The sequence below is a fragment of the Colletes latitarsis genome, chromosome 12 (genome assembly GCF_051014445.1).
Source record: "Colletes latitarsis isolate SP2378_abdomen chromosome 12, iyColLati1, whole genome shotgun sequence".
Classification (NCBI taxonomy): domain Eukaryota; kingdom Metazoa; phylum Arthropoda; class Insecta; order Hymenoptera; family Colletidae; genus Colletes; species Colletes latitarsis.
The window spans coordinates 23,606,190-23,625,024 of NC_135145.1; the positions used below are offsets into that span (position 1 = coordinate 23,606,190).

Genomic DNA, 18,835 nt, shown 5'->3' on the forward strand with positions numbered 1-18,835 from the left:
GTTCGCCCCTGCTGATCACTGCTTGCCACTGCATGCCTCTGCTCGTCTCTGCTGACCGCTGCTGACCACCTCTGATGCTTCTGACAACATATAACGCTTACTACTTGTTACTATTCGCCCCTGGTGATCTCTGCTTGCCACTGCTGGCCTCTGCTGACCACCGCTTATATTTCTGGCAACGTACAACGATTACGACTGGCTACTGTTAGTCTCTCCCAGCCTCTGCTGACCGCTGCTGACCACTCCTGGCATTTCTGACAACGTATAACGATTACTACTGACGTCTGCCAGCCTCCGCTGGCCTCTGCTGACCGCTGCTGACCACTCCTGTTACTTCTGACAACGTATAACGATTACGACTGGCTACTGTCAGCCTCTCCCAGCTTCTGCTGACCTCTGCTGACCACCCCCGATGCTTCTGGCAACGTATAACGATTACAACTTGCTACTGCTTGCCCCTGCTAGTCTCTGCATGCCTCTGCATCCCTCTGCATCCCTCTGCTGACCTCTGCTGGCCCCTGCTGACCACGCTGACCTTTGTTAATAACTTCTAACATGATGTACATGTATTAAAACTTTGTATAATGTAAATCTATGACAATAAATGATATAATTTCAAAGAATTCTATGTGTTCCTATCACTTTTACCTTTCTTTTCTTCTCCCCATTATTCCCTTAGTTATAAGAAACCGTTTCTCTACTTAAAACTGGAATTCCAAAGTGCCCGGAGCGTTTTCTGAAATGCCGGTGACCTTGACCCACTTTCGAAACTGGGTCAAGGCCAAATCCTGATTCCCAAAGCGCCCGGAATTTTTCTAAGATTCGATGGCCTTGACCTACTTTCGAAATTGGGTCAAGGCCATCCGGATTCTCGAAGCGGCCGGAAGATTTCTGAAATTTCGAATGGCCTTGACCCACTTTCGAAATTGGGTCAAGGCCATCCGGATTTCCAAGTCGGCCCGAAGATTTCTAAAATTTCGAATGGCCTTGACCTACTTTCGAAATTGGGTCAAGGCCATCCGGATTCTCGAAGCGGCCGGAAGATTTCTGAAATTTCGAATGGCCTTGACCCACTTTCGAAATTAGGTCAAGGCCATCCGGATTCTCGAAGCGACCGAAAATTTTCTAAGATTTCAAATGGCCTTGACCTACTTTCGAAATTGGGTCAAGGCCATCCGGATTCTCGAAGCGGCCGAAAATTTTCTAAGATTTCAAATGGCCTTGACCCACTTTCGAAACTGGGCCAAGGTCAAGGTCAAATTCGGATTTCCAAAGTTCCCGGAACATTTTTAAAATGCTGGTGAACTTGCGAAGAAGGTGGTACGCATCTTATGGTTAAGAGAATGATTTGGAGAGGAAAAGGACGGTAAAAAATGATGAGAACACATTGAATTCTTTGAAATTATATCATTTATTGCCATAGATTTACATTATATAAAAGTTTAATACATATAAACATATTATATTATATTACATGATGTCACAAGTTGTCAGCAACGGTCAGCAGTGGTCAGCGATAGTCAGCGATGGTCAGCTGACGTCGGGAGATGTTGGCAGAGGCCAGCTTAGGTCGGGAGATGCTGGGAGAGGTCAGCAGAGGCTGGCAGTAGCCAGTAGTAATCGTTGTACGTTGCCAGAAATATAAGCGGTGGTCAGCAGTGGTCAGCAGCGGTCAGCAGAGGCCAACGGAGGCCAGCAGAGGCATGTAGAGGCATGCAGAGGCAAGCAGAGGCTGGAAGAGGCTGACAGTAGACAGTCGCAATCGTTGTACGTTGTCAGGAGTATCAGGAGTATCAGGAGTGGTCAGCAGGGGCCAGCGGAGGCTGACAGACGTCAGTAGTAATCGTTATACGATGTCAGAAATATAAACGATGGTCAGCAGAAGCCTGGAGAGGGTGACAGTAGACGGTCGTAATCGTTGTACGTTGTCAGGAGTATCAGGAGTGGTCAGTAGCGGTCAGCAGAATCCAGCGGAGGCAGGCAGACGTCAGTAGTAATCGTTGTACGTTGCCAGAAATATAAACGGTGGTCAGCAGCGATCAGCAGAGGCCAGTGGAGACCTATTGACGGGAGGTCGGATATTAGTTGTTCAAGAGCGAGAAGGAAAGTGTGAGCCTTTCTCTCTCGACTTCCACGAGACGGTCCGAACTTACTGTGGGCAGCTTTGGTGAATCGAGAAAGAAAATCGACAAAGGCATGGGTCAGTTTGCCTTTGTCGACTTTCCGAAACTCCACGAGCTCACGTACGCGTGATCTGGCGTAGTGTGAGAGAGCACCTTCAGTGCCTTTCTGGCATCTCTGAACTGGCGATCGTTACGACGTAATCGAAAATGGCGACTCGTCTGCTTAGAGTGAGCTCTGCTTTGCGGACTTATACCAACAAAACCAGCCTCGTAGAGGTAAGAACATTTTTATTTTCTAACTCAGTTATCGTTGGTGGAACGTACCGCAATATTTCGTTGAAATTGACATTCAACTCGAGATGATTTAACTAAGATAAAACATCGACTCCATTTACTCCTTACGTAATGGGAACGAAGTTTTTAAGCCATTCAAAATAAGAGAGAAATTACTAATTCCCGTTTAATTGATAACAAATAAGATTTGATGAATTAACTCTGTAATATACATTCAAGTACTTGTGTCAGAGTATCATAACCTTAATATGTTCAGGTCTCGTTATGTGTTGTCAATGAATTCAGGGAGTTGACAGATGTAACGTTTTATTTCTGTACTTTTACCAAATATCTTTCTAGACGCGAAAACAATGGCAATCTACGGCACCATCTATGAAAGAGATGCTGATCAATCAACCTCCAACAAGAATCACAACTTTGGATTCTGGTTTAAGAGTTGCAAGCGAAGATAGTGGTGCTCCAACAGCTACAGTAGGACTATGGATTGATGCTGGCAGTCGTCTTGAAACTGACGAAAATAATGGTGTAGCCCACTTTATGGAGCACATGGCTTTCAAGGTAAATAATATTTTCCAAAAATTTCTATCACAATGTTAGAAGTTTTAATTGAAATTATAATTATTAATAGGGAACTACTAAACGTTCGCAAACTGATTTAGAATTAGAGATTGAAAATATGGGTGCTCATTTGAACGCTTATACGAGTAGAGAACAAACAGTATTTTATGCCAAATGTTTGTCGCAAGATGTACCAAAAGCTATAGAAATCTTGAGCGATATTATTCAAAATTCAAAGCTCGGTGATGCTGAAATTGAGAGAGAACGTGGTGTAATTTTAAGGGAGATGCAAGAGGTTGAAACAAATCTCCAAGAAGTTGTGTTTGATCACTTACATGCTAGTGCCTATCAAGGTACACCATTAGGAAGGACAATTCTTGGTCCTACTAAAAATATTAAAAGCATTACAAGGAATGACCTTGTTAATTATGTAAGAACAAACTATGGTCCACCTAGGTATGTAATTCTAAATCTTAAATTTCATAAGGGATTTCTATTAAATCTATATTAAAAATAATTGAATTTTTTTTTGTCTTAGATTTGTTTTGGCTGGTGCTGGTGGTGTAGATCATAATGCGTTAGTCGAATTAGCTGAGAAACATTTTGGCAAAATGCAAGGACCAATCTACGACGAAATTCCGCCTGTTCTGGTACCGTGTCGTTACACGGGTTCTGACATACGCGTTCGCGATGACAGTATTCCTCTTGCACATGTTGCCATTGCAGTCGAAGGTGCTGGATGGGCAGATGCGGATAATATTCCTCTTATGGTTGCAAATACCCTCATGGGAGCGTGGGACCGCAGCCAAGGAGGAGGCGCAAACAGTGCAAACCACTTGGCTCAAGCAGCTTCGATTGCTGAATTATGTCATAGTTACCAAAGCTTCAATACTTGTTACAAAGTACATAATTATTATATAATTCGTTCTTTCGTAAGCACATTATACCAACTGTGTCTATTTTACAGGATACAGGACTTTGGGGGTTATATTTTGTATGCGATCCAATGGCGTGCGACGATTTCTTATTTAACGTACAATCTGAATGGATGAGGTTATGTGTATCGGTTACGGAAAAGGAAGTTGAACGCGCGAAGAATATTCTTAAAACAAATATGCTTCTTCAGTTAGATGGGACAACCGCAATTTGCGAAGATATCGGTCGACAGCTACTTTGTTATAATCGACGAATACCTCTTCATGAACTTGAAGCCAGGATAGATGTAAGTAAAAATATTAAATATCTAACATACTATATTTACATGTTAATATCATTCCTTACAGAGTGTAACGGCCAAAAATATTCATGATGTTGGCATGAAATATATATATGACCAGTGTCCAGTGGTTGCGGCAGTTGGGCCAGTTGAAAACTTACCTGATTATAATTTAATTCGCGGTAGCATGTACAGACTACGCGTGTGAACACATTTCTTTAAACAAACTTAGAACGAGTCGCCAGCAACATCATTTAGTAACAAAAAAATCAGTATCAAAGCAAGATTACAAATATTTAAATTGTCTTTCGTAAATCATAGTTAAAATTTTCTTATAATATTTAATAGAATTTTTTAATAGTATTTTGTGATCTTACTTTAATACTTGTTCAACAATTAGTCCTTTCCCACACGTGTATTATCAAATTTAAATAAAATAATAAAATTATCAACCATAAGTTTGTGGTATTTATTTAAGTATTTACCTCCTGGTCCTTGACTTAAAAACAGCTAAAAATTTATATGCAATGGGATGGAGCGGATTATTCGATACGTAATTATTTAAAAAATTAATATATAATCACCGAAAGATTGCTAAAATTTCGAGAGTCGAAAACTAAATCAGACTTCCAATGCTTACGAGCGCGGTATTATAAATCAATCCAATGATTTAACTATTATTTATTAAATATGTATCCCTTCAAACGGCAAGAATTAATAGACACGTGTATATTCTTTTACATAGTACATGCTATTCTGTTTCTATTCTATTATAGTATCGCTTAATTTCATACAAAATGCTAATAATTTTCAATGCAATGTATAAAAATAATACACGGGCATCTAAAGGGTGCATAATATGTACAATTATATATTTCTATGAAATAATTTCATAAATAATGTAGCTGAATTTTCTCATACAATTTAATTACTTTGATTTAATCACAATTATGTAAAGTTCGATTCGAACAAAAATATTCATAAACATGTATCTTATCAAACGAAATATGCAGATACATGATCATTAGTGTTTCTACAAAAAAAATGAATATAAAATTTGTAGAAACTCACCGCATTGTTATTCGAATTTCCGTTTAAAATAGTTTAAGCAACATTTAGCATATAAGCAATAAATGCATAATTTACATTCTATTTAATATAATTAGAAAATTACTTAGATTACTAACTTATTATTCCAAAATAGGAAAATTCTTATGCAACAATGGAAGTACATTATCATTATAATAATGAGATTACGAATTTAAACACTATACATAATAAAGCTTTTAATAATATTCTTGTCCATGTTGCAATATATCAATAAGAATGACTATCAAAATCATAAAAATAATATTTTTTAATTTCTAATAATAATAATCAATTTTATCGTTACCTTTCCAAAAAAATACTACAGGTAAGAATTCTTTAATTTTTGTACTTATATTAAAAAAAATTTACCTCTATAATTTGGTTACCATATTTATGCATTTCATATGCTTCATGACTCTAGCATCATTCTGTGGTGCTGTAGCCAGTGTTGGAGATGCAGTATCTTTACACACTTTAGCAGTCATTTCAGCCAATGGTTCTAATTCTTTTGCATTTATTAATTCAAATTCTGTTACAAAATAATAAAAATGTTTGTAACACGTATTTACGTGTGCTTCCTGAAATGCACAAATTTTCAGTTGTATAAAATTAATTGCAAAAGAATTATTTTAGCATATGAAATATACATAGACACTAAACTTACTGCTCCTATTGCCACAATACGATCAAAGTGATGTATGTAGACATGAACAAAAACTCTAAACAAGCGTGTCAAGATTTTTCTACACAGTGGCACAAACGTCTTTGGAAATGGTACATCTGTAACAAAATTTTTGCGTAAGCAATTTATGTAATGATCAAACTAATATTTGAACTTTATACCTGTAGACACTGGAAATATGTTTTCATTATTTATTTGTGCTTCTATCCAATCCATAAGAAGACTAACATACTGTGGTGCTGGTAATGCGGTAGGCTTCTTATATTTTTCACCATCTGCCCATAAGTATTCAAAACGAGCTCCACCACTCATTGTTGGACACGATGCAGAATCACAATATTCAGAAACAGTACCATATATTAAGTTTATTCTATTGAAGAAATCTACCACTGAAATTATATTATAAGAATGGCAATTTTTAAAATCATGCTTTAAAGATTCTAAAAATTTTTAACAAAACCATTAAAGTACCATGAACAGCAATCCAGTCATTAAGATCCTCACCAGGAGGCAACTTCACTACAGACCTTAAATTGATTCCAGAATTAAGGGAAGCCTGTGCCTGCTTGTGTAAAGAATACCGTAATGTTCCATGGGCAAACTTTTTCTTTGGTCTGAATGTCTACAATTAAAAAAATCTGAATTAGTAATACGTATGGTAAACTTTAAATATATACGTAATAATTTAAAACAGAAAAATTAATATAACTGTAGCACGATGTATTTAAAATCAATCGATAATACTATATGTTAGGTTAGGATATTCGTTGTAATTCGGACAAATATCGTGCAAATATAAACAAATATTTACCTTTCCCTTTTGAAAGAATTCCATAAAACCGCTTAATGCAGTCATTGCGGCTGAAGTTACACAGAACCTGTGATTATTGCACAAATACCGAGGTAACCGGTAGTAGAAATTTATTTCGGTCTATGTCCATGCATGTGTTACGAATCCAAATTCTGTACCACATATAAACTTTTACTACCTATAAATTTCCATTTTACACTTGTCCGAGTTTTTTAATTGTTAAAACGTTAAAACGTTAAAACGAGCACAAGTATATTAAAACGAAACGAATCTACAGTACGCTTTCAGACACTCGTGTTACGCTAAAACGTCCTTAGTTACGATATCAATAACCACTTTGTCGGTAGTAATGATATTTAATACCACTGTTTATCTGCAAATAGTACAGTTATAACGAAATGTGTTTTACTCGAAATATATTATTAAATTTGCATAACGTTTATTGAAATTTAAATAATTCGAATAGCGTGTAATTTAAAATAGAAGTAAAACAAATTTTATACATTGCATCTGTACTTGAAGTTTATGAAACATTAAGCATAAAGAATGATTCGAAAAAGTTTTCAACAAACACGTAAATTATCGTATACAGAGCTATCAGAGATAGTCAAAATTATTGACTATCCTTATACCAATGTATAGAATGTTTCTAACTTGGAAACTTTATCTATTTCTTTTATTTTTTATGATAAGAGAAAATGTCAAAGGAAAACATTTAAGCAAAAAAATCATAGTCATGGAAATACATTATTCCGTTAAAAAAAAATAACGTCAACGACTTTCTTTACACTGTTATGGTCAAAATAAAGTGTTACTGAGAAAATAGTTCGTAATATTTTATCGAGACCACATCGTATATACGACTTCCGACTTTTGATCGTGGGAATTCGAAGGTATAATATAACAATAACTGTACGTGAATGTTTTTAATAAAAATAATTGTACATTTAAATTAGAAAAAATATTTTTGAGTAAGACTATGCTTTTTACATAAATAGTTTATTACATACACAGGTAGTTTGATGCACAAAAAGTAAAAAAGTAAATATTACCCCGGGCACCATTACTATTCACGTTATTTTTTTTTTCCTGAAATAGATATAACTTTCACGTAATTGTAATTGTATTATAATTTTGTGCAAGTATATGTATGTACATAACTACATAGGCAGAGTCAATTTAATCTATTGGCTCAGTTTAATATTTAATTATTACAACAATTACATGTTTTTAAACCAAATAATTTGAAGCTGTATTTATTTTCACTTGTAAAGAACTTTTTATGTTCAATTGTTATTCATATCTGATCAACATTCAATTTGAGACTGTTGTTTCCATAAGCAACATTTAGGTACATATTACTTGAATGTTGTGTGCTTTGCATAATTACTTCTTTCTTTATATAATCAGTACATACATGTAATGGATAATTCTCTCTCTTCGTGTACTTTACAATTAGTAAAATTACTTTATCTATAAATGTACATTGTATTTCTCTTCAACCTCGTTCACAGAGGTACTGTGTTTACTGTTTCAAAACAGAACAAAAATGATCACGCTGTGTATTACAATTCTGTAACAGTCAATATGGACAGATGGAATGATTCCGCATGGTAGGACAATATTTCGGAATTGAGTTTTATTGAACTAAAAAAAACTGAATATCCCTAATTATATCCCATAGTTAACCATAAATATAAATGATAGCATTATTGTCACGTACAATTTAAACGAAATGTTTTTAACATTAATCAAGAATTTGCATGCAAGCTGTTCCTTTTGTGTCCCGCACAAATATCTTGCGATTTGTGGATCAAATAATACATTGATGCCATTAAATGCACCACAGTCTTAACGAAAAACTCAAAATCTGTAGAATTCATTGCAAAGTATTCTTCTATTAAATTATCCTGTAAAATCATTTAGATACATGCCCCAGAGGACTTTTTAAAAGACCTTTACTGTATAAATTCATTTTTTAAAGTAAAGTTTCTGAACATGTTCATAGAGATGGAAACGTTATATCTCCGTCGATTAATGTCCAGTAAAAACGTTGTATTAATAATTACATACATTAATTTATAGTTTATTGTACGGAAATCATAGATGCTTAGAGCCTTCCGCTTTTTTTGCCGTTGGTGGAACGCCGGGTGCTAATGGAGGATTTCTAACTGAATCGGAAGTGGAATTACTTTTAAGGACTGCTGCTGACTTTTCCCTTTTCGGTTCAGATGAACGTGCAGCATAATCTTCATCCAATTCCTCTTTACCGTAACCCTTTTCAGTAGTTACCGGTGTAGCAGAAACTGGAGATTTTGGCGAAACATATTTCGTTTCACTCGCCTCTTTTTGCAATGTCTTTTGAATCTGTTCCTCTACTTCTAGAATTTCCTCTTTATCAATCAATTCAATCAATTCATGCACTTGTTTTTTGCTTAACTTAATATCTTCTTTTCCAATTAGTTCCACCACCTGCATAACAATCGCGTGAATTTAATCTAATTTATATCGAAACGTTAATACTTTTATTCATACCAAATATTCGATATTATACATTACCTTTAGAACGTCTTCAATTTTTATTGCTCCGTCCCTATCGTCGTCAATTTTTGCTAAAATTTCTGCAATGCGTTGCAACCGATGATCATCGGGTACACTTTGAATTCGTTTAATAGCTGTGATTAATTCGTCTATTTTAATCAATTCTTCATCAGCTTCGGCAGAAACACTTTCCTCCACAGCATTGTTTCCTTCTTTTTGTTTAACTTGCTTTTCGGATTCAAGTTGTTCTAAGACTGCATCCATCTTTCGAATCATCTTGTTCACTTTGTTAAACAATCGTTTAGCGCCCTTGGACTCTTTGATACTTTCTATATCCTCTTGACCCTTTGCAGCCGCTTTGATTTCATAGAGCTCTTTAAGATCTTCTTGATAATCGGCCATTTCTTCTTTGAGCTCTTTCAATTCCTCCTTCTCCACAGACATCATTTTATTATCCTGTATAAAGGTATACATATTTTATCTTTATAATAATATGTAACCACTCAAACATTTCGTTGAAATCTGATCGTTACAAACCTTTCCAAGTGAATCTAAAGCCTGTCCTAGTACTTTTACATCTGTAGTCGTAATTTCGTCCTCCTTAGAGCTTTGTACACAAACTGATGGCTGCGGTTCACTTTCTTTCTTTTCTTGTCGTTCCTCCTCTATCTTACGTTCTTCCATTTTGATAATTTCAATATTCGTTTTGTGATCCATTTTACCTTCTTTCTCTCCTATTGCACCTTGAGTACGTGCAACAACCGTGTCAGGAAGAGCCGAGATGGTAGCTTTCAATTTATCAGACATGGGTATCGTTTCTGGGACCATAAGCGCTCGAGAGAGAAGTAATAAAGACGGCGGGACTTTTTTATTTAAACTCAAGTCTAACCACTGAGTCAACTGTTCTTTCAGTTTACTTTCTGGCAGTCCATATGCACGCATTCCGCGTGCTCTGCAAGCTTGTTGTAATTCGCTTCTAGTAAGAGAATCTATACCTTCTTTTTCAATTAGCTGATAAAACAAGTATAAATTGTATTATAACAAACTATATTTGTCGTTATTAAGAAGAAAAAATTACCTTATCGTCCGCGGCAAGACTCCTAAGCCTCATTCTAAGTAGAAATCGTAAAAAGTTCGTAGTTCCAAGCGTTTGTACATCCAACACTCTACATAGTGCAACTAATTGTGGTCGAGAAAGAGAGTCTAACGTAATTTCATCCTCGAAAAGTTTACTAAACTGCATGATTTCGTCATTAGTGGCTGTTGCGCCAGAGGTTCGAACTTTATAGAAAAATTCGGCAAACTCTTTAGCCTTTTTCGATTTATAATCAGATGATTGTACTGCCATGTCATCCAATGTTTTTTGTAGAAACTTGGCCATTTCGATTTTAATCTGAAATAGGAGCATTGGATTCACGAATTTATCGACGGTAATTGTAGTTGGAGGTGCGCGGGTAGTTCGAAACTTGAACTTAGACGGTCGAGAAAGCGACGAATCGAGCAATCGAACTGTTTCGACACATTTCGAGATATATCGAGTTCTTCTCCGACTTGATTTCTCAACAGTCCAAGCCCGAATTTCGGACTAACCGCACACATTTAATTATGATATTTAAGCCATTATAGAACAGCAGATTCGTACCTTTAATGCTTGTTTTAATTTATCTTCCTTCTCTGTTGCCGTTTGAAAGGTAGATGGTAGTAAGCCAGGGAAAATCTTAATAGCAATAGGTAGTAAAAATTCCATAAAGGGCACAATAATAAAAACGGAAAAGGGAATGAGCCTGAATACATCACCAGTTGTCTTTATAAGCTAAAAATTATTTTTAAAATGATTTGAAAAATCCAGCAGACATAATTTTGCGTCATTAATAATAAATATATATAATGTCATTTATAATTTACCAGCCTATGTTCTCTTCTACTAAGTTCTTTACCCTGCAAAATTCTCCAAACTAGTTTTGCTGAAATTTTCATATCAAGACCCAATAACCTAAATCCATGATAGTAATGTAATATTTCTCCTTTCACTTTTTGCCATAAGGTAAGCTTTTCTGCCAATGCTTTCTGAGGACTGTGCGCGACAGTTCCTTCTACTTTCTCTTTCAGTTCCTTTTGCTCCTTGATATTTTTCACAGTATCTTCCACTTTGGAAGATGATTCCTGACTCTTCCATGTTGGTGTTATATACAATGTACGGAGTTGTAAATATGGTAAATTAATACTATTATTGCTTTCCACTAATGTAGAGCGTATAAATAATCTAGTACTTTTTGGATCTTTTTTACCCGTGTAAATAAAAGCCAAGCTTCCATTTATTTGAGTGGTACTGTACCACAATTTGAAACTACAATGTTCTGAAATAAATAGATTTTATAAAACTTTTCACATTAAATTTTCCATGTAAAATATAATAACATACACTTTCCTTCATCACTTTTTTTTCATTTAAAATTCATTGTTGCATCATTCAAACACAATTTTTAACAATAAATCACTCTATCATTGGCAAACAAATTTATCATCTGTCTACCGATTTTATTTACGATATTAAAATTAGCATTTCATGGTATAAACACTTTTATATTGTGAAAACATCAAACGTATTATTAGTACTTATTTCACAACATAACCTATTACTAAACCAATTATGTAAATCAAAAGATTAAGAAAAGAAAATGATAAAGTAAAATGGCAAATTTTTGTTAATTTATCATAGATATTAATAACTTCATCCATAAATTCACCTGTTATATAAATGTAACGTGTACAATATCTATACTGCGCGCATTCGAAATTATATTACGATTCTTATTTTATTATAAAACGAAATTAATTGTACATACGTCGAATTGCTCTGCCCTGGCTAATTGCCATTGTTTTTGCATGAATTAAAGTGTTCATTCTGTATTAGCTTTTTTTGTAATTTTTATACTTTTACGAAGCCGTATTTCCTTGCAAATATGTGGTAAAATACAGCCATCACACATTTTCCGCCTTGAACATAGCGATAAGAGGTCAAAGATTAACTATTTGTTAAGCTGGTTCCACTATTCAAAGCGCAACTTGATGTTTCTCTAATTATTTTTACTCATCTGCGCGTGTTCCAGTAACGTTTACTTTTTTAAGCACATCGCATTATTAAATACAGATACTAATCTAATTCGAAGTATGACTCGTTTGTTTAAAACGAATAATCGACGACTTCAGAAAAACATAAGTACGCATGAAGTTGTTGCGTCCCGAGTGAGAGGTTTAAGAAAAAAGGAAGTGGGTTGGTGCCCGTGGAGCGCAGAACCGCTCTGCTCGGCGAGACGCGCCAAAATCAAAACTACTCGATACGTTCAAAGTACTTTAGCAAAATTTATTCGTTGGAGTTAACTCAGCGTACGATCTTTTAATACAACTCGGTTGAGATTGAAAATCCTTCAAACACATAACGTAGTAATAACACAGAGTAATAATATATGTAACATATAATATGTTACTAGTAGCTAGTAACTAGTTATTAAAAACTAATTCAAGAACTTGAGAGAAAGGAAAGCAGGAAATTACCCTCTAGTGGCGGATATAAAAACAGGAGATACTCTACATAATGCAAGTGCATCTCAAAAATTTGTTCGACGTCTATAGAAATATTATCATAGACAGTTAGACAGCAAAATAAGTAAAAATGGCAACTAACGTGGACTCGGCCAGGGAAAAAGCTTTCCAAGATTATCGAAAAAAGCTTCTTGAGCATAAAGAAGTAGAATCACGTCTAAAAGAAAGTAGGATATGTTTATTAAGTACTTAGTCAATTTGTTACACTTTCAAAAACGATTCAAGAGTTAACCTCAATTTTACGTACCAAGCTATTGACAACTACCCTTAAGATTATAAAAAATTGTATTATATATTTCGTGTTTTCAGTGAGGGAACACCTCAAAGATTTAACGAAGCAGTATGATAAATCTGAAAATGATTTAAAAGCTTTGCAAAGCGTTGGACAGGTAAAAAAAAAAATTTTTCCATTTAACCATTCCTATATTGAAGTTTTCATATTAAGAATACGAAACATTTGTGTGTTAGATTGTTGGAGAAGTATTAAAACAACTTACAGAGGAAAAGTGTAAGTGCATTATTTATAAATATATATTTACATAGAAATATATATTTATATATATTATTCTATATTTACAGTTATAGTAAAAGCAACAAATGGCCCACGTTATGTTGTTGGTTGTCGACGACAACTTGATAAAAGTAAATTAAAATCTGCAACAAGAGTAGCACTCGACATGACTACTCTTACTATAATGCGCTATTTACCGCGCGAGGTAAAATGTATTTTATTATAATGTTAATTTCTGCTTCATATAAATCTTAATTGTTTATCAATGTATTTAGGTCGATCCTCTAGTGTACAATATGTCGCACGAGGATCCCGGTGTTGTTCAATATAGTATGATTGGTGGTCTGAGTGAACAAATTCGAGAACTGAGAGAAGTTATAGAATTGCCACTGTTACATCCTGAACTATTTCAAAGAGTGGGTATAACTCCCCCGAAAGGATGTCTTTTATATGGTCCTCCAGGAACTGGAAAGACATTATTGGCCAGGGTAGTTGCCAACCAGTTGGATGCAAATTTCTTAAAAGTTGTATCGAGCGCTATTGTCGATAAATATATCGGTGAATCGGCGCGATTAATCAGGGAAATGTTTAATTACGCACGAGATCATCAACCCTGCATTATATTCATGGATGAAATCGATGCCATCGGTATGACTATTTATAGTATACTGAAAAATAAAATATCATTTTTACGCTAATTTATTTTTATATAGGCGGACGTAGATTTTCCGAAGGTACAAGCGCAGATCGTGAAATTCAAAGAACTTTGATGGAATTGTTGAATCAAATGGATGGTTTTGATTCTTTGGGTCAAGTTAAAATGATAATGGCTACAAACAGACCAGACACTTTGGATCCAGCTTTATTACGACCTGGTAGATTAGACAGAAAAATTGAAATCCCACTACCTAATGAACAAGCACGTTTAGAAATTTTGAAGATTCATGCTAGTCCCATATCCAAGCATGGAGAAATTGGTAAAGAGTTACTTTATTTTTTTTTTTTTTTTCTATCGCGCATAGAATATTAATTTTATGTTTATTCCAGATTATGAAGCAGTAGTTAAACTTTCTGATGGATTCAATGGCGCCGATTTGAGGAATGTTTGTACCGAAGCAGGACTATTCGCGATAAGATTAGAACGAGAATATGTAGTGCAAGAAGATTTTATGAAAGCAGTAAGGAAGGTCTCGGATAATAAGAAACTTGAATCCAAATTAGACTACAAACCAGAATAATGGATATATATTGATTACATTAAATTTGAAACTCAGTTAATTTGCTAACCAATGCGTGGTTCAATAAAATAATTTTACTTTATTGTAATATTTGTATTTTATACTGAAATCATATACTTCGAGACAACAAATACTTTTCTTGACAATACATGAATGCTTTAACTTTAAATCACTTTGTTCAATTACATTTGACTATATAACGTACCGTGATATATACACGACGAGCACGCCGGAGCATGTACGCATTAAATAATCCACCACATTAATTAATATGAAACATTATTCAGTAATGTTTGCAAGACGTGTCTTTTTCCTTTCCAAATACTCTTGTACATTGTCATATTTTCTTTTATACAAAATTGGAAATAAATTTTGCTTAATGGAGTCGTTTCTCAACGTTTTCCAGAGGTTATTTAATTGACTTAGTTTATAATTTATTTTGTCATTGGGTACAAAATTATTTTCTTTAAATTCATACACTTTAAATCCTAATTCGCTCAACAACCATAAATTGTCTTTATAAAGATGACATTCTAAGGGTTCATCATCTATAACTATAGACTGTACATGTGTTATTTCAAATTGTAACTTTACGGTGCCACTAATGATGTAAACCAGTAACAAGGAGTTATTATAAAAACTCATTACAGCTAAAGATGATGTATCACTGAGTGCAGAGAGTCTTAAATGTTTCACGGGTAATATTTCCACAGATTCGTCTAAATGATAATCCTGAAGTTGTTGATTGAACTTTTCAATATCACGTTTAGGTATTTTATTACAAAAGTCGACAGACAATAGTTCTTTTCCAATTTTATAATCCCACAACACAAAAACACCATCTCCGCCGCAAGATACCAAAACAGTTTTATCGTGAGGTAACTCCAAAATGTTTGTTACAAATTTTGTATGCCCTAAACAATAGGACACAATATTATATGAATTTGGAAACATAGACACTCTGATCTTTTCATCTCTGTCTGTTGTAATAATATACTTTTCGTTTTCTGTAACTAATACATCGAGCATCATTGACAAATGTCCCAACAGTAAAATTCCACGGTCGGATCTACTGCTAGAAAACAGGTAAGCGTCTCCCGCTTTATCGGCAACAACTATATCATTACTATGAGTAAACTGCACTTTGCTAGCAGCTCTTGCAAGTGTTCTATTCGATAAAAGGTTCCGATTCTTTCTTTCGTATAGAGATAATTGTTTGCGATTTGTACAGACAAAGAAATACTTTCCATCGTTGGAAAACGTTACGTTCGTTATTGCGTGGAATGATTCGATGTTTGCATTGTTGTGCGAGTCGATCTTTTTTTCTGTTTGCAAATCAGGCAAACGAATCGTGTTTTCCGCACCATTTTCAATATTGTATATTACGACATGTTCGTTGTTACACAGAGCAACGTCTGAACCGTATACACAGAAGCTCATGCTTGAAACACACACTATATTAAATAAGAAATGTTTATAATACGACTGTGATATCCTAAATCTTCAATTTCTTGAAAACCTACGTGCAACACGCACATTGTCGGCCGCATTAGGGTGGCCATTTTGTTTGAGCATGCGCATGCGCAATCAAAATTGTCCGTGACGTGTGTATGTGTTGTCACTGCACGCATGTGAATTTCAAAATATAAACTGAGTAGAAACTGGTCGTAGTCTAACGACAGGGTATCGTGAATTTGTTATTTCCAAGATTCATAGTCTTTGAGTATTCGCAAAATGTCAGACGGCGAAGATGATTTTATGTGCGAAGAAGAAGAGGATTATGGTCTTGTGAGTATTCGTCTTTTTGAACCCAACAACGTCGTTGTATCACATAATCTTTCGGGTTAAGAAATAGGTTAGAATTATAATTTTGACATGTATGATGTTAACAAATTGTTTAAAAACTGTTTTGCAATGTTCAAACAATAAGTATAACTATACTACTGGTATTTCCTATAAATAGGAGTACAGTATTGAAATCAAATGACATTTTAATTTTGTTTATGTTATATAGATGCTTTTGAAATTAAATTTTTTATTTTCTTTTTTCTTACTGCGTCGCTGTTACACGTTATTTTAGACTACGATCAGCTTCAAAGTGATGTTATTTTTATGCTTATTTTAGGAATATTCAGAAGACTCAAATTCGGAGCCAGATGTTGATTTAGAAAATCAATATTATAATAGCAAAGCATTGAAGGAAGATGATCCAAAAGCGGCATTACAGAGTTTTCAGAAAGTTTTGGATTTGGAAGGAGGTGAAAAGGGTGAATGGGGCTTCAAAGCTTTGAAACAAATGATAAAAATTAATTTTAAATTGGTCAGTTCTATAGATTAATATTACATAGTTATATGTAATTATGGATTATAATATTATATTTTCCTAGGCTAATTATAAGGAAATGATGGCCAGGTACAAACAGTTATTAACATACATTAAAAGTGCAGTTACAAGAAACCATTCAGAAAAATCTATAAATTCCATATTAGATTATATTAGTACGTCAAAGAATGTAAGCAATTTAATTAGTACACAAAGTATAGTTAATTTAATTTTTAAGTGTATTTTCTTTGTCTTTTTTAATTTGTTCGATTGTTTGCAGATGGAATTATTACAGGATTTTTATGAAACTACTTTAGATGCATTAAAAGATGCTAAAAATGATAGGTTATGGTTTAAGACTAACACAAAGCTGGGAAAGTTATACTTCGATCGATCAGATTTTAATAAGTTAGCAAAAATATTGAAACAACTTCATCAGAGTTGCCAGGTAGATTGCATTTGATTTAATTCAGGCACTTGTTACTACAATATTCTATTTTATTTTGTATATCGATATGTATGCTTCGGTAGACCGACGACGGGGAAGATGATCTAAAAAAGGGTACACAGCTTTTAGAGATTTATGCTTTAGAAATACAAATGTACACTGCGCAAAAAAACAATAAGAAATTAAAAACTTTGTACGAACAGAGTTTACATATTAAAAGTGCTATACCGCATCCATTAATAATGGGAGTCATTAGAGGTATGATGGCATACTTTATATTGTCGGAATTAGAAGTTGCGTAAAGATTTAAGTAATGTTTAAAGTAAAATTGTGTTTCGAATTTTAATAAGAATGCGGTGGAAAAATGCACTTGAGAGAAGGTGAATTTGAGAGAGCACACACAGATTTTTTTGAAGCTTTTAAAAATTACGATGAGTCTGGATCTCCAAGACGTACAACGTGTTTAAAATATTTAGTATTAGCAAATATGTAAGTAAGATTTAGATAAACAGAAAGTAGTATATGTCACAATATTAGTGGGGTCAGTTACTAATATTCAAATATTCTGAATATGTTATAATTGTAAACCTAGGCTAATGAAATCTGGTATCAATCCATTTGACTCTCAAGAGGCAAAACCATATAAAAATGATCCAGAGATCTTGGCAATGACGAATTTAGTGGTCAGTTACCAAAATAATGATATTAATCAATTTGAATTAATTCTAAAACAAAATAGGAATAATATAATGGATGATCCTTTTATAAGAGAGCACATCGAAGACTTATTACGTAATATACGCACTCAGGTATGTTTAGAATATATGCATAATTTTTGAAAAAATTCCGGACGTCTAACTAAAATATCTATCCATTTCACCTTACAGGTTTTAATTAAATTAATAAAACCATACACTAGAATTTATATTCCTTTCATAAGCAAAGAATTAAATATCGATGTATCGGAAGTTGAGAGCCTATTAGTGTCTTGTATTTTGGATAGCACCATTCGTGGTCGTATCGATCAGGTGAAATACGATCAAATTTATAATATTTAATAAATCGCATACTTCTTTAACTCAAATTGGATTGCAAAAAATTAACAGGTGAATCAAGTACTCGAGCTGGATAAAAAATCAGTGTGCGCAACACGTTATAATGCTCTCGATAAATGGACGAGTCAATTACATTCTTTGCATTTTGCCATAGTAAACAAAATGTCATGAAAAACGTGGTGCGAGTGATCCAAGAACAAAATTGAGCTCTAGATATTACTCTGTATAGTATATCATAAATGCCTCTCTCCGATTATATAAAGAATAAAATCTATTGTGATATAATAAAGATAGAATTTTAATATGATTCATTTTTTGTACCCTTTGTTACGACACTCCCATT

The 18,835-nt window shown here is 34.1% G+C and overlaps 6 protein-coding genes across 7 annotated transcripts; 3 read left to right on the forward strand and 3 right to left on the reverse strand.

The window, feature by feature from the left end:
* Nucleotides 1–1,938: 1,938 nt before the first annotated feature.
* Uqcr-c1 (Ubiquinol-cytochrome c reductase core protein 1) lies at nt 1,939–4,649 on the forward strand. The gene is made up of 6 exons (XM_076779731.1): nt 1,939–2,399; nt 2,757–2,975; nt 3,046–3,431; nt 3,514–3,877; nt 3,943–4,197; nt 4,259–4,649. Exons 1-6 carry the CDS (start codon nt 2,331–2,333, stop codon nt 4,397–4,399), a joined length of 1,434 nt encoding a protein of 477 aa, XP_076635846.1. The 5' UTR covers nt 1,939–2,330; the 3' UTR covers nt 4,400–4,649.
* A 392-nt stretch (nt 4,650–5,041) lies between these two features.
* Nucleotides 5,042–7,219, reverse strand: Mob3 (MOB kinase activator 3). The gene is made up of 5 exons (XM_076779732.1): nt 6,774–7,219; nt 6,434–6,584; nt 6,124–6,351; nt 5,945–6,060; nt 5,042–5,858 (listed from the first exon to the last, which is right to left on the reverse strand). The coding sequence occupies exons 1-5, from the start codon at nt 6,816–6,818 to the stop codon at nt 5,652–5,654; spliced, it is 747 nt and encodes a 248-aa protein (XP_076635847.1). The 5' UTR covers nt 6,819–7,219; the 3' UTR covers nt 5,042–5,651.
* A 532-nt stretch (nt 7,220–7,751) lies between these two features.
* On the reverse strand, nt 7,752–12,537 carry Letm1 (Leucine zipper and EF-hand containing transmembrane protein 1). The gene is made up of 7 exons (XM_076779550.1): nt 12,161–12,537; nt 11,220–11,671; nt 10,957–11,127; nt 10,393–10,707; nt 9,852–10,325; nt 9,333–9,770; nt 7,752–9,245 (listed from the first exon to the last, which is right to left on the reverse strand). The coding sequence occupies exons 1-7, from the start codon at nt 12,216–12,218 to the stop codon at nt 8,874–8,876; spliced, it is 2,280 nt and encodes a 759-aa protein (XP_076635665.1). The 5' UTR covers nt 12,219–12,537; the 3' UTR covers nt 7,752–8,873.
* Nucleotides 12,538–12,940: 403 nt separating this feature from the next.
* Rpt4 (Regulatory particle triple-A ATPase 4) lies at nt 12,941–14,835 on the forward strand. Its single transcript, XM_076779564.1, has 7 exons — nt 12,941–13,084; nt 13,227–13,306; nt 13,386–13,425; nt 13,497–13,633; nt 13,704–14,076; nt 14,142–14,405; nt 14,476–14,835. The coding sequence occupies exons 1-7, from the start codon at nt 12,988–12,990 to the stop codon at nt 14,664–14,666; spliced, it is 1,182 nt and encodes a 393-aa protein (XP_076635679.1). The 5' UTR covers nt 12,941–12,987; the 3' UTR covers nt 14,667–14,835.
* Nucleotides 14,836–14,928: 93 nt separating this feature from the next.
* Nucleotides 14,929–16,229, reverse strand: Wuho (tRNA (guanine-N(7)-)-methyltransferase non-catalytic subunit wuho). Its single transcript, XM_076779565.1, has one exon. It carries the CDS (start codon nt 16,104–16,106, stop codon nt 14,946–14,948), a length of 1,161 nt encoding a protein of 386 aa, XP_076635680.1. The 5' UTR covers nt 16,107–16,229; the 3' UTR covers nt 14,929–14,945.
* Nucleotides 16,230–16,273: 44 nt separating this feature from the next.
* Nucleotides 16,274–18,794, forward strand: Alien (COP9 signalosome complex subunit 2 alien). 2 transcript variants are annotated; one of them, XM_076779559.1, is made up of 9 exons: nt 16,276–16,454; nt 16,792–16,986; nt 17,054–17,179; nt 17,270–17,437; nt 17,521–17,695; nt 17,788–17,926; nt 18,030–18,246; nt 18,325–18,465; nt 18,544–18,794. In XM_076779559.1, exons 1-9 carry the CDS (start codon nt 16,401–16,403, stop codon nt 18,661–18,663), a joined length of 1,335 nt encoding a protein of 444 aa, XP_076635674.1. In that variant the 5' UTR covers nt 16,276–16,400; the 3' UTR covers nt 18,664–18,794. The 2 variants fall into 2 exon arrangements, with proteins under 2 accessions (XP_076635673.1, XP_076635674.1); XM_076779558.1 differs by having other exon boundaries at nt 16,274–16,454; nt 17,054–17,437.
* The last annotated feature ends 41 nt before the right edge of the window (nt 18,795–18,835 follow it).

Coding starts and splice junctions, on each gene's coding strand:
- Uqcr-c1 (XM_076779731.1), top strand. CDS start 2,331: ATGGCGACTCGTCTGCTTAGAGTGAGCTCTGCTTTGCGGACTTATACC. Junction 2,400..2,756: donor ACAAAACCAGCCTCGTAGAG/GTAAGAACATTT, acceptor ATATCTTTCTAG/ACGCGAAAACAATGGCAATC. Junction 4,198..4,258: donor AACTTGAAGCCAGGATAGAT/GTAAGTAAAAAT, acceptor CATTCCTTACAG/AGTGTAACGGCCAAAAATAT.
- Rpt4 (XM_076779564.1), top strand. CDS start 12,988: ATGGCAACTAACGTGGACTCGGCCAGGGAAAAAGCTTTCCAAGATTAT. Junction 13,634..13,703: donor TGCGCTATTTACCGCGCGAG/GTAAAATGTATT, acceptor CAATGTATTTAG/GTCGATCCTCTAGTGTACAA. Junction 14,077..14,141: donor GGATGAAATCGATGCCATCG/GTATGACTATTT, acceptor ATTTTTATATAG/GCGGACGTAGATTTTCCGAA.
- Alien (XM_076779558.1), top strand. CDS start 16,401: ATGTCAGACGGCGAAGATGATTTTATGTGCGAAGAAGAAGAGGATTAT. Junction 17,438..17,520: donor AACTTCATCAGAGTTGCCAG/GTAGATTGCATT, acceptor ATGCTTCGGTAG/ACCGACGACGGGGAAGATGA. Junction 18,466..18,543: donor TTCGTGGTCGTATCGATCAG/GTGAAATACGAT, acceptor AAAAATTAACAG/GTGAATCAAGTACTCGAGCT.
- Wuho (XM_076779565.1), bottom strand. CDS start 16,106: ATGAGCTTCTGTGTATACGGTTCAGACGTTGCTCTGTGTAACAACGAA.
- Letm1 (XM_076779550.1), bottom strand. CDS start 12,218: ATGAACACTTTAATTCATGCAAAAACAATGGCAATTAGCCAGGGCAGA. Junction 10,708..10,956: donor AATTAAAACAAGCATTAAAG/GTACGAATCTGC, acceptor CTCCTATTTCAG/ATTAAAATCGAAATGGCCAA. Junction 10,326..10,392: donor GTCTTGCCGCGGACGATAAG/GTAATTTTTTCT, acceptor TTGTTTTATCAG/CTAATTGAAAAAGAAGGTAT.
- Mob3 (XM_076779732.1), bottom strand. CDS start 6,818: ATGACTGCATTAAGCGGTTTTATGGAATTCTTTCAAAAGGGAAAG. Junction 6,352..6,433: donor TGACTGGATTGCTGTTCATG/GTACTTTAATGG, acceptor ATATAATTTCAG/TGGTAGATTTCTTCAATAGA. Junction 6,061..6,123: donor CATATTTCCAGTGTCTACAG/GTATAAAGTTCA, acceptor ATTTTGTTACAG/ATGTACCATTTCCAAAGACG.